General features: G+C 46.1%; 4 protein-coding genes across 5 annotated transcripts; 2 read left to right on the top strand and 2 right to left on the bottom strand.

Annotated features, from left to right (window-relative positions):
- Positions 1 to 1,287: 1,287 nt before the first annotated feature.
- Positions 1,288 to 2,188, top strand: GL218_02131 (putative nitroreductase family protein; the record flags this gene model as incomplete). Of its 2 annotated transcripts, none has more annotated exons than XM_033578626.1 (2): positions 1,288 to 1,808; positions 1,873 to 2,188. In XM_033578626.1, 2 exons carry the CDS (start codon positions 1,288 to 1,290, stop codon positions 2,186 to 2,188), a joined length of 837 nt encoding a protein of 278 aa, XP_033438063.1. The 2 variants fall into 2 exon arrangements, with proteins under 2 accessions (XP_033438063.1, XP_033438064.1); XM_033578625.1 differs by having other exon boundaries at positions 1,507 to 1,808.
- Positions 2,189 to 3,669: 1,481 nt separating this feature from the next.
- GL218_02130 (uncharacterized protein) lies at positions 3,670 to 4,206 on the top strand (the record flags this gene model as incomplete). The annotated part of the gene is made up of 1 exon (XM_033578624.1): positions 3,670 to 4,206. One exon carries the CDS (start codon positions 3,670 to 3,672, stop codon positions 4,204 to 4,206), a length of 537 nt encoding a protein of 178 aa, XP_033438047.1.
- Positions 4,207 to 5,253: 1,047 nt separating this feature from the next.
- Positions 5,254 to 7,033, bottom strand: GL218_02129 (Phosphatase DCR2; the record flags this gene model as incomplete). Its single annotated transcript, XM_033578623.1, has 4 exons — positions 5,254 to 5,521; positions 5,579 to 6,759; positions 6,855 to 6,947; positions 7,019 to 7,033. 4 exons carry the CDS (start codon positions 7,031 to 7,033, stop codon positions 5,254 to 5,256), a joined length of 1,557 nt encoding a protein of 518 aa, XP_033438983.1.
- Positions 7,034 to 8,575: 1,542 nt separating this feature from the next.
- On the bottom strand, positions 8,576 to 9,130 carry GL218_02128 (uncharacterized protein; the record flags this gene model as incomplete). The annotated part of the gene is made up of 1 exon (XM_033578622.1): positions 8,576 to 9,130. The coding sequence occupies one exon, from the start codon at positions 9,128 to 9,130 to the stop codon at positions 8,576 to 8,578; it is 555 nt and encodes a 184-aa protein (XP_033438984.1).
- Between the last annotated feature and the right edge of the window lie 2,944 nt (positions 9,131 to 12,074).

Genomic DNA, 12,074 nt, shown 5'->3' with positions numbered 1-12,074 from the left:
TGATAATAGTCGACTTTAGATGAAGCGCGGGGTAAAATCGCGTGAAACGTCGCCTCTTGCTGTAGCACGTTATAAGAAAAGAGCCTCACACTTTACTAAGAAAAGAACGGAAGCAGATAAATAAATAAAAGAGGGGGGAGTAGTAAGTTTTGTTATTGGAAATGGGATGGGACAAAATAAATCCGCACCATCGCCATTTTTTTTATCGAATCAAGCAACGGGGAATGACAAGAAACCGGGATGCATGGATTCAAAAATGGGCTGTGCTTGACTCGAAAAGGACTACAGGTTTGTTAGAAATGGATTTCAAATGATTTGGAAATCAAACCAAGACCAGTGAGAAAAGATTATGAATAGATGTGTAAGCAAAGATAGTTCGGGTTCGGCGTTGTATCATCAGCAGGTTAGCCCCACCCCGCAGCGCCTACCGAAACTTGACCTGTAGTTTACTGCCTATAACGCCCACTTATATGCGTTGCGCTACGCTACATCGATACATACATGTATAATGTCTACGGGTAAGTACCTAACGAATTCGTAATAAGGAATTTTTTTGACCTAGGTATGTCCGAGGTGGATACCCGTTTAGTAGATTCGTAAGAGAGTCAACTAAATAATGAACATACAACTTGAGATATAGTTACTTTTAGTTAGTTATAACATTTCTCAGTGTTATACTCGACAAGGTAAAAAGATATAACTACTTAAGTAGCGAATGTTATATATCTTAAAATATACTACCCATTAGTATACCTCATCAATCTAATATTAGTATTCTCTTAAAAACTTGATAGTTTACCACAAAAAAGCAATTAGCAATATGGAAGGTGGAAATAACCAATTGTGGTGGGGTTGATCTGACATGCTGTGTGTAATACATTAGTACCATACCTTACACCCTTGTAAGTAATGTACCTTTACCCCTCTGTCGATTTTTTTTTTTTTTACTATACGATACATAGGATTCGATTGCGTCGGCGGGGCATTCAAACACATGCTAAGAAGGTAGGGATACTTATTGGGGGCACCATAGCGTTGCTTCTGGACACTTCCTTCCTCTTTGTTCATGCAACCATTCGTCCTTTACTACCTTTACTACCTGGTAGTACATTCTATTAGTATCTATTAGTACATCATACATCAATTAGCACATTAGAGCACATTAGCACGCCTCGGACTTTCTGTTTTAGATCATTAGCATAACATATATTTACCTGAAGCACTTACCTAAAGCATATAAGTAGGGAGGTAGGGAAGCCACTCTCCTCTTATAATAAATAGACCACGATGCGCCCGCATATTGTCACCTCAGCTGTTCTATCCTTCTCTAGATTCAGCACAACCTCGGCCATCACACCTAAAACATCAAGTCTAGCCCTCAAGACTTTAGCAGCAACTTGTTCTCAGAGATCATTATTCACCTCCAGCGCATCCCAGTGCCAACCTCCTAAGTCTCAAACCAAAACCACACACACGACCTCAGCACGCTTCAGTACTACTCCTAAAATGGCTGCTCCCGTCAAGGCCGAGTCCTTCCTGGACCTCATCAAGAACCGCCGTACCTACTACGCTCTTAACAAGAGCTACCTATCTCTAAGAGTCGCATCCAGGAGATTGTCAAGCAGAACATCTTCGAGGTCCCCTCGTCTTTCAACTCCCAGTCCAACCGCGTTGTCGTCCTCTTCGGTGCCGACCACGACAAGCTATGGGATATCACTTCCGAGATCCTCAAGACCATCGTCCCCGCTGACGCCTGGGAACCACCGCTCAACGTATGAACGGATTCAAGGCTGGTGCCGGAACCGTAAGTCTCTCCCTTCTTGGTATCCCCCAATCTGTTAGCATAATAGGGGTTACTAACAACATAAACAGGTCCTATTCTTCGAGGACCAGAGGTCGTCCACAAGATGCAGGCCCAGTTCTCTCTATACAGCGACAATTCCCTATCTGGGCGCTACAGTCCGACGCCATGATCCAATTCCGCGATCTGGACGCTTTCACCGCCGAGGGTCTTGGTGCTAACCTTCAGCACTACAACCCTCTGATCGACGCCAAGGTCGCCAGCGAATGGGGCATCCCCGACAACTGGCAGCTCAATGCCCAGCTCGTCTTCGGCGGCCGCGCCGGCGAGCCCGGTCCCAAGGACCAGCTCCCTATCGAGGACCGCCTTAAGGTCTTCGGTGCTTAGACGCAAAACCAACAACCCCTTAACTACCTTATATATACCCTCAAACCTAAACGGTGTTATGTATGATGAGTTCGTAGGGGAAATACTCTTGGAAAGAAAGAACTCATAGACACGAGCTATTGTGGATAGACAGAGGAAGCGGCAGTTCGTTCGAGCCTCTGCCGCTCAAGAGTTTCTTAGACTACCTTGGAAGCGTTCAGCACCAATTAGAATAAATAAATAAGTGAAACCAACCAAAAGGAAGACCTCGTCATTGATTAATTTTGTTAAGCGATTTGGAGGTGATTCAGGCACCTAATATATTCGTAGAATAGCATGCTTGCCTTTTGAGTTGGATACCATGTAGCCTTTCTCTATGATATATACGTCATACTGATCGAAATATACACAATAAGCGCCTTTATTTATAGCAGGTACTCGAGATATTCAATAAGGATCTTGCCGGAAATTGAAGTCGAAACTAAATTAGTTGCATGAAATAGCCGGTCCCTTCAAATGGCCGGGCGTCAGCCTCAGCTCCCAAGGACGGGAGGACCCGGGGCGGGAAGACGCGGGGGGTAATGGAATTAAGTCTCTAGGTAAGTATTATGTCACACCTACACGAAATCTATTGGATACCTTTTAGGTACCTGTTTATGGTAACATCAGGTATGTCTTGAGTTGCCTTTCACACAGAGTAAGAGGGTTAAGTATTAGCCATTACCTTTAAATAGGTAGGTCAGATACCTCAAGGCTTCGAGAATGACTGAGCTTAATGTGACTTGAGGAGTACAGGCAATTATTCGAGGAATGTGCTACGAGTAATACAATGGTACTTTATAGCCATATATCTTATCCATGAGTGTCCAGATCTCATTAAATAGAGGTGTTGCTTCCCATTCTCCCTCAAAAGAAGCGGATCCCTTGAAAACTCCGCCTTGCCCCTGAGCATCAAATTCGAGTAGTAACTAAACTTATTCCTACCTCTTTAGGAAGGAAACAGCACCTGACAAACAAGCTGCTTATGTGAATACAAGAAAATTCTACTTGGGCGGGTACAGGGCCCGGCCTGAGCACATTTCCAGCCAATGGCAGACCACGGAGCTCCGTACCTGCCCCGAGCCCCTTCCTCCGGAGGTGCAAGTAGCTCCGAAATGTAGTTGAAAAATCGGGGTTGAACACGGAGCTAGTAAAGCTTCTGCTCATTCACACCTGCAAACTATGGGTTGTGCTCCGCTGTTAATGCTCGTGATGGAAGTCCCCTGAGGGGGAAACTCCTCTTGGAAATAATATAAACAAGGCCAGTTCCTTGACTTCTGTCACTTTCTTTCTGCTCGCACTCACTATCAGACAAGAAGAGAGTTTACTGTCTATCTTCTTCCTTGGGACCAGACCAAGGTAAAGGCAAAGTCAGATAGCTAGTCATCCTTCCTAAGGCCTATCTCAAAGACATACCCATATACCCCTTTCTTTCAAGAACTTCCATTATTATAACCTCCAAGATGTCATCGATACATCGATCCAACCAACCCGGCGTTGACTCCTCCCCCTATACTTTTAGGAACCCCAGCTACAACCCAGTCAGCTCGAGTTCCGGATCCGAATCCGACACCTCGGACAACAACGAACCAAGCTCCGCCCTCAACATCCCCGGAGTCCCGACCCGCCGGAGCGAGCGCGCCCAAGCGCAGGAATGCAAAGCCCTAGTCGACAAGCTGCTCCTGGACCTGCGTGCCCTCCCGCCCAACACCCTATCCCCCATCTGCTACGACTTCCCGGAGCCCGTGTACTCGTTCCCGTGCCCGCGCCGGGATTACATGATCACTCTGTTCATGCAGGCGCGGATCTATGGCTCCGACAGCCTGGACCCACACGACGGCGAGTTCTGGGACTCGCTCAAGGTGGTAGCAGGCGAGGGCGTCTCGGACGAGATGGAGGATCTGCCTTGCCGCCGGTTCGCGGTTCGATTCGTGCGCTTGCGCGTGCTGCATCCGGGCCTGGAGAACGCGGTGGGCGATGTGGAGTATTGGACTACGTAGAGGACGGGAGGAGGCGTGAGCGATAAAATGAGAGACGGGGATAAAGAAAAAGGTTAGTAGTGCTATACTTACACACTCACCACCACGGGATACTAACCACGGCTCTTACCCATCTACATAGAAAGACTTATATAAAAAGGAAAAAATCAGAGAAAAAAAAAACCCCCCAAAGTTCGCGAGTACAACCAATAACCGCTCTCATATCACCCTCCAATATCCAGCACTACACCATCCCACAGCACAGTCGGCAGTTTATTTCCTTGCTTTCACCTAGAGTAGCCAGTCAGTCAATGAGTTATTTATTAGTCTACTTACGCCCATAGCAAGAGACAGAAGCTACATGTCTCTGCTAGGTAGATAGCTCCTAAGGCACCTAGGAACTGATATTGAAAATCTTACCTTACGCATAAGCTCCTTATTACCCACCTATGCAATTCCTCCGTGCCTGATTTTTTATTCGCTTTTATATACCAATACACCCTAAGTAAAGCCACCTAAAAGTCATTAGAAATTAGGTACTTAACCTTGATTTAGTTTAAGCCCCCCTCAAGGGTTACTTATATGTTAGCATATTATTACCACAAAATAGCGCCGTAGTTTCTTTGCTATATTATTGTATTTGTGTTAACCGTAAGCCTTGGTATCTGATCAGGAGAAGGGGCGAACGTATGCACATAAGCTAGAGAACACTCTACCAAGACGTAGGAGTAGAAATCCGCAACCGTTAATTTTGATGTTCGCTCGTTATATACGCTACCCATTCGCCTCGTTTCGTATAATACACGTACTATCCGAACACTGTAGCCTGCCTACCGACCATATCTATCGTCGCACCAAAACGCCCTGTGCATCCCTTTTCTTTTTCTTACGCCGATGTAGAGTCATCGCCATCGCTACGTCGTAGAATACCGTCCCGATCCAAAGTAGTCCAAAATCGTGAATTGGTGGACATCCAAGCTCTCCGTCGTGCGAAGAGCGGGTAGAATGAAATAGCATCACGTCGTGAAGTAAAACTTGAAATTTCGAAATCCTCCCTGATTTATGTACTCAGCTCTGATCCTTAGGTGATATGACACTGCCTCCATCAACGATGATTTGTTCATCGACACGAGTTACGGTATCGCCATATTCAAGTCTCTTGTAAGTTGTGATTCGGGCTTCGTTCATGTCGATGTCGAAGAAACGTACCCGGCGGACGAAGTCGCCATAACCGCCATAACCTCCAAATCCAGCACCGCCACCATAACACATCCACAACTCGGGCTTCTTTGTCTCTTTATCGGATGATAGCATGCAATACTCATTTGCATGGTCGCTAAAGGATTAAACGTTAGTCAGCAGTAGAAAAAAAAGGGGTATAAGGAATACATACTGTCCACAACTAACCATGACGACACCTTGCTCAACCAAGGCGTCGCGGAATCCGGAGTTGAATTTGGGGGCCGTGACACCTTCCCTCAATTCGCCTACGTACTGCGATTCCTGATCCCTGTATTCCGGAAGAGGAATGTGGATAAAGGCGATATCCATGTGGATATGAGTATACTCCTTATGCTTCTTCTTCAGGCTTTCCGAAGTTTGTCTAAACCAATCGATTTGGTTCTTTTTGATCCAGTCGTAGCCGCTCCATTGCCGCTCATCTGGAGAATATGAGTGGGAATCAAGCAAGTATACCGTAAGAGCGGAATGCTTTGAGCTCCCTTGGGCAAGGACCTCGATAAAATAATTACCAACCCCGTCAATATCGTCTGGCCCGGCGACAGACAACGAGTACGGTAATTGTTCAATCAGCGCCATCTGCCCAGCTCTAGGTAGCGACCCTTCATCGTCATGGTTACCGAATATAGATACGTAAGGGATCTTGCGCTTAATGAGCAATTGCGCATATTTGAAGATAGCCGATTGCGCATCGGGGGCGGTATCGCCATTCACCTGGTCACCGCTAAGGACAACCAGATCAGGCTTTTCTTCGTCCAGCAACTTGGATACAAAATCTAGAGTCCGCAGATCTGCTAGACAGGGTCCACCTTCATACTCGTCCGGAACCGCATCTCTGCAATGACCAACGCCCGTGCTCAAATGAAGATCTGCTAGCTGCATTATCTTGAACTTTCCATTGTCCCTCACTCGTGGTTGGGGCTTAATAGGCTCAACCTGAGTTCCCTGTCGGACGGTGATATGGGCACTCGGTATATCTGACCCAACGTCAAGTAGCAAGGGCGTATTCTGGAACTGCCACCCGTCTCGAACCTCGACAGCGTCGTCACCGAAGAGAACATCTATCGCCGTAACAGCTGTCTTAGAATCACTCGCCGTCGGTTTGGATGACCGTAGTACCCATAGGCCTGCTGGACGAGACTCCCACTTTTCACCCGTCTGCCCCTTGGCTCCGGTCGAAGGGTCTAGTCGACCCACTGTGACACCTATGACCACCTTGTCTTCCGGTTTCAGCTCCTCCTCTTTCTTTCTCTGGACATGGATGTAGGCCTTGGAGACCCATGATTTGTCTAAATAGAGGTTCTTTTCGACCCGATGCCATGATTCAGGGTCAAGCTTGCAGGAGGAAAACAGGTTAACTTTGGAACATTGTGTAATTGTTTATCGGTGACGACTTGGCCATGATGGTGCTGAGGCATGTACTCATGGACGGAATTAGGTAGAAGTCGGAAATTTCGATCTAAGAGGAAAATGACGAGGAATGCGAATACGGCGGCAGCGGCAAGCTGGGTTATGGTGCGCACCTAGTCAAAACCGGTATTGTTAGTTCTTCTAGACATGCGGTGAGCAATTCATTTATGTAGAGGCAACTTACTATCCGTCGCGTCATGATGTTTGATATGGATAAGGTCGGTTAGACTCAGGTAGATACGGTGTGTTAGCACAGTAGCGATGTCGTAGTGATGTACGCCAGGGGCCAATCATCTTCAGCTGTACGCATCTAGATAATATTATTCAGACCTTCAACTTTGAAAAGTCGTCGGTAAGAAAGATTGAAGAATATACTGAGCAGTATAATGTTTAATGCTCTGTCATTTCATGTACTAATATGTGGTTAATATGTAGTGAATATGTGATGTTAAAAAAGAAAGTTGTTTAAGCAACCCAAGGTTGTACGTACATAATGTCCACTATGTACCTAAGGAGGTAGGTAAGTATGTACCTAGGATGTAGTTATGTAAAGCTAAAAAGCTACGACAACTTGGAAGGAGAGAAATTCAGACCCCGGTCCAAGTATTCCCGATAATCTGGGGAATCGCGACCAATTCATGCCAAGATGTGTCTATCCTTTCCCGGATCTAGCCTCTAGTACCTTGATTAAATGTATAATCTTGCATTAAATGCTTACTATATATACTTGATATCAAAGTACCAAACGGCCACATGCACCTCCCTCCCCCCCTTCCCCCCCTATGCATGATACATATGTTTTCAGCAAACGTTGGAGCTAAGGCCATTCATATGACATCTCACCACATCTTCCCCGAATCAAGAGCACTCACTACTTCCATGTGAATATTTAATATCAGATAGAAGAATCTAGACCTTAAAGTTTACCAATACCTAAGCATCTGTCTACTACCTATGTTGTATACAAGTCTGCATGTACCTTAACGCGATAGGCAGGTAAGTGAATAGACAAAGGTAGAGTAAGCAGTTAATACTCATATTATTACATACCTCATGTAGTATACTAGACGAATAAAGAGGATTGAGTAAGCATCGGGTGTAAATACCTCTTCGCTATAACCAATCGGAGTCCTTCCGACCTATCTAGGTTACAGCTTATACAAGTTGAATCTATAAAAACCACGACCATGATGTATTCCACAGCCTACCTTAGTCCAAGGCTCAGATATGTATGTATTATCGGATTAAATTAATCAAACTTATTTACACGGGAACGGGTACGATGCACTTTTATTATTATTATTTTTTTTTAGACAAGCCTCGCCGATGTCAATATCAAGTACGTAGAAGACTGATGAAAGGAATCACGAGAAACAAAAAAAAAAAAAACAATATCAGCCATATTTCCCCATATTCTATTTGCTAAGTACTATCTATTCAGACGGTAGCATCCCCTCGAGAGCAAGCAATAACGACGAATCTCGCACAGCTTCTCATCTATTACAACCCTATCGTGACCAACACTAACTAAGCATTACCCTCGTAATGCCCCTATCCCCCCACCCGCCAAATATTTTCCTACCATCTAATAGTTCTCGCGCTTCGTATTACCGTCAAGCATTAATAACTCATCGGTAATATCCCACAGTTGTGCTGTCCTGTTGGCATGGGCATTCATCCGTGCACCTTGATTTCGTGCCCTCCTGCTCCAAAGCCCGCCGTTCTTAATGCAATTTCATCGTTAATTTCCGGGCCAGCTTGCTTCTTCATATTGGCGTATTCGTTCTTCAATCCCCTCCCGCTCTTCAGTCACTTCCAAGTAGCATGGGTTGCACCATTCTTTCCGTTCATCACCGCGTTGACTTGGCCCATCAACTTGTCCTCCACCGAGTATATCACCCTCAGTGTCTTCGATACTAACAGTCTCGCGAAGCCCTCGAACACGCGCTGTAAATTGCTTAAAGACAGCGACTCGCTTCTCCGCTGCTTCTGCTCTTTCTCTCCACATTTTGGACTCGCGTCTTGCCGCCCTAAGCTGCTCGCACAGCTTACCGATATCCATGTTCTCTCGGGCTTCTAACTGCCGCCGTAGCTGAGTGTTTTCTTCCGCTCGGTGTTCTAGATGCTTCTGTAGGTGGCGAATCTGGGCATGAAGCATCGAATTACCACTTCCAGGCCGGGGGCTCTCCGCTGATGCTCTACCATAGCTCTCATCACACGATGGGGGAGAGGATGGATATGGCCGAGTAAAATTGATGTGTTGAGCAATCGGAGGCTCCTCAAGGGGAGGAACCATAGTTCCTAAGCTCGGTGGCTGATTAAGCTCTCGATCGCGCGTAGGAACTTGCCGAGTCGTGGAATTCAGTGATCCCTTTTTCGAAGTGGCCAATGTATTATCAATAGGACGTAACGAAACGCTAGGAAATTTAGTTGACGCATTCTCAATACGTGCACCCGAAAAACCTATGCCATAAATGCCGTCATCTATTGATAACCTTGACTCTTTGCTTCGCGTTGGTGTCTCCGGTGTTGAAATTTTCCTTTAGAGCCATCAAAGGTATTTGACGGCGTGCTAGTTTTTGAGAGACCCAGCTGTTTTCGACGGCGAGTTGCTTATAGAATACGGAGATAACACGCTGCTAGAGTCACACCCGATCTTTCTGGGGAGTATAGTTGCCGTGCTAATAGGAGAATTATTGATAGTATTGTCAAATATGCAGCTATAGCCTTCACTGCACCTTGTATTGGTTTGGAGCTTGAACGATATAAAATAGCCTACTTCCTCCCGAAAACACTTCCGCCTGGCGATAACCCGGGTTTGTGTAAAGCTGACTCTCTTAAGGGCTCAGATTGAGGACATTTCTCGAATACGCTCTTTTTCTCGGGCGAAAGCTTAGCTGGTTTCCGTCTTCCTTCACTCCGCGTGTCCATCAGTTGTTGTTTCCATTCTGGGTGGATGGTATTTCGTTTCGTTGGATCGACAATTCCTCGCTCTGTCGAAAGTTACTATTGCCTGGACTACGCCTTAAGCGTCTTTCCTTTGCAGCTCTTGCTAGAGACTCCGTGCTGGTCTTACTGGCTAGACTTAAAGCTTTCCACTTTTCAGAATAGTCAACATTCCGCGCCGGGGTATAGATATAATTTCCAGCGTAACTGCTATGGTACTCTTCGGTTGAAAGGGACGATCTGATTGGGGTTATTGTTTTCTTTGACGGCGATTTCTTAAGTATGCCAGGCTCTTTAGCTCTTGGTGTGGCATAACCTTGTCGTGGCGAATATCCCTCATTGTTGCCAATTTCGACGATGGATGACTTGACGCTATGAAAGGTTAACTCACTTCCGGACAGTATATGACTGAGCTTCTGTTGTGGAGAATCGAAGGATCCTCGTGCACATCAATACGAAATGGCCGCTCCCTGGCCCGGCCTCTAGTCTCGCCTTCACCGCCACCTGACACTCTGTCCAAACTTTGATTTTCCAATACGCTCCCAAGACTATCACTGGGCGAAGTTCGCGCAGCAGACGATATTGCTGGGTGAGACGTTTGACCTACACTTGCTTCATCACTTACTACATATTGGCTAGCTGATGGACTTTCTTCAGCTGTGGGCGAGAGACAACTTTCTGAAATCCTGCTTTGGGTTTTATATGAAGTGCAAGAACTAGACGGTCGTGATCGCTGTCTTATGGTAGATATGGGCTCAGGTTCACCCACTGTTGTATCTCGTGGCTTGACTAAGCTGGTCTCTGTTTCTGATAATTAGCACATGACGCCGTGAATCGCTAGCACACCTGCTTACTAGGTAATGGAGTTGGACTTCTTGTCAAAGAAGAAATGTTTCTGTCTTTCTGTTTATACAATGGTGTAGGGCTATTCCATTTAGGTGGCCTTCTTAATGGGAATGAGTCTGAGGCTGAAGAACCTAACTTGGCCCTGTTCGTCCTATGTTGGGCGATGTGCTCATGTCTGCTGATCTTCAGGGTGCCCAGGCTCCGCATTTGCTGAACCACCTCCCTCCAATGTACTATTAACATCTCCGTGATATTATTAGCGACATATATCTTGTCTACTGTGTAGAGAGAGGCTGAATCTTCAGCACGAGATTTAGATTTCCTGTGCTTGTGCCTCTCTTTTCGGGACTTCGGAGCAGACACCGGAAGCAGTATTAGTCCAGCTGCAGGGTCTGCCAATTTCATGCTGTAAGAGTCGATCAGATCATTGATCAAGAGAGGACCAAATACTATGCTTAAAGCATTATATCCCATTAAGTCAGCTGTCGGAAGCGGTCTCCCGTCTTCATCTTCTCTCGGGGCATTTTCAGCAGCTCGGCCGACGAAACATAATAAGCCAAATACTGCACATATTAGCTCCCTTTGATACTGTGATCTCACGGTACCAATGGCGAGTGCAATCAACCGTGCGCGAAGCTTGGTTTCCCTAGTCTTAGTGAGCTCGGGATCAGCATGCAATTGGCTATGAATTGCAACGAAGGCGTCGAAAAGGGACAAGGAACCCAGAATGCCACCGGGTAGTCCAGCAATAAATTTTTTGAAAGCAGAGGCAATATCATGAGCACTACATTTGATATGTATAGGAAGATTCGGGCATCGAGTCGTAATTGAGATAGCATTTGCGTCCCTTGCGTCCCTATCAGGGCAGTAGTAGTCATAGAGTATGCTCACAACTCGAGCAGAACCTGGTACCCGAAAAATCCCTCTTGTATCAGCTATGGTGAGTATGTATTAGCTGAAGGACTTATATCAAGTATTGCAAACCTCCTACCGTGTTGTACAAGAGCTTGCGCGAGCGCACGGAAGCACGTAGGTAATACCAAAGAGCACGGGGCATATTCGGTGGGTAAGTAGAATATACTCTTCCCACACAATCGTACTAAATCCTGAAGATTTTCGCCCTTCAATTCGTCCTTTTTCATGTGGTGTACAAGATTCAGAGCAACATCGCTGACACTTCGTCGATGCCTTAGCTGTCGTGGCTCTGACCGGATGATTACGGTCTGTGTTGATTGACCAGATGATGTACGCCGTAGGGCTTTGGAAAGCCAACTTGGTCTCCGGTTTGGAACGGACTTATTGCCGTCAGTATAATTGGTCTTGTTGCAATACGTTCAACCTCACTTACAGCGTCTACCGGGAAGTCTCCAGTCACGAGTAGCCGAATACCGTACTATAATCTCTCAGTCAGCATCCGTCGAAATATGAGCACTGAACAGAATGCACCA

The sequence above is a fragment of the Daldinia childiae genome (assembly GCF_008694065.1).
Source record: "Daldinia childiae strain JS-1345 chromosome Unknown Scaffold2, whole genome shotgun sequence".
Lineage (NCBI taxonomy): Eukaryota > Fungi > Ascomycota > Sordariomycetes > Xylariales > Hypoxylaceae > Daldinia > Daldinia childiae.
The sequence above is the reverse complement of the archived record's forward strand: the minus strand, read 5'-3'. Positions and strand labels throughout refer to the sequence as shown.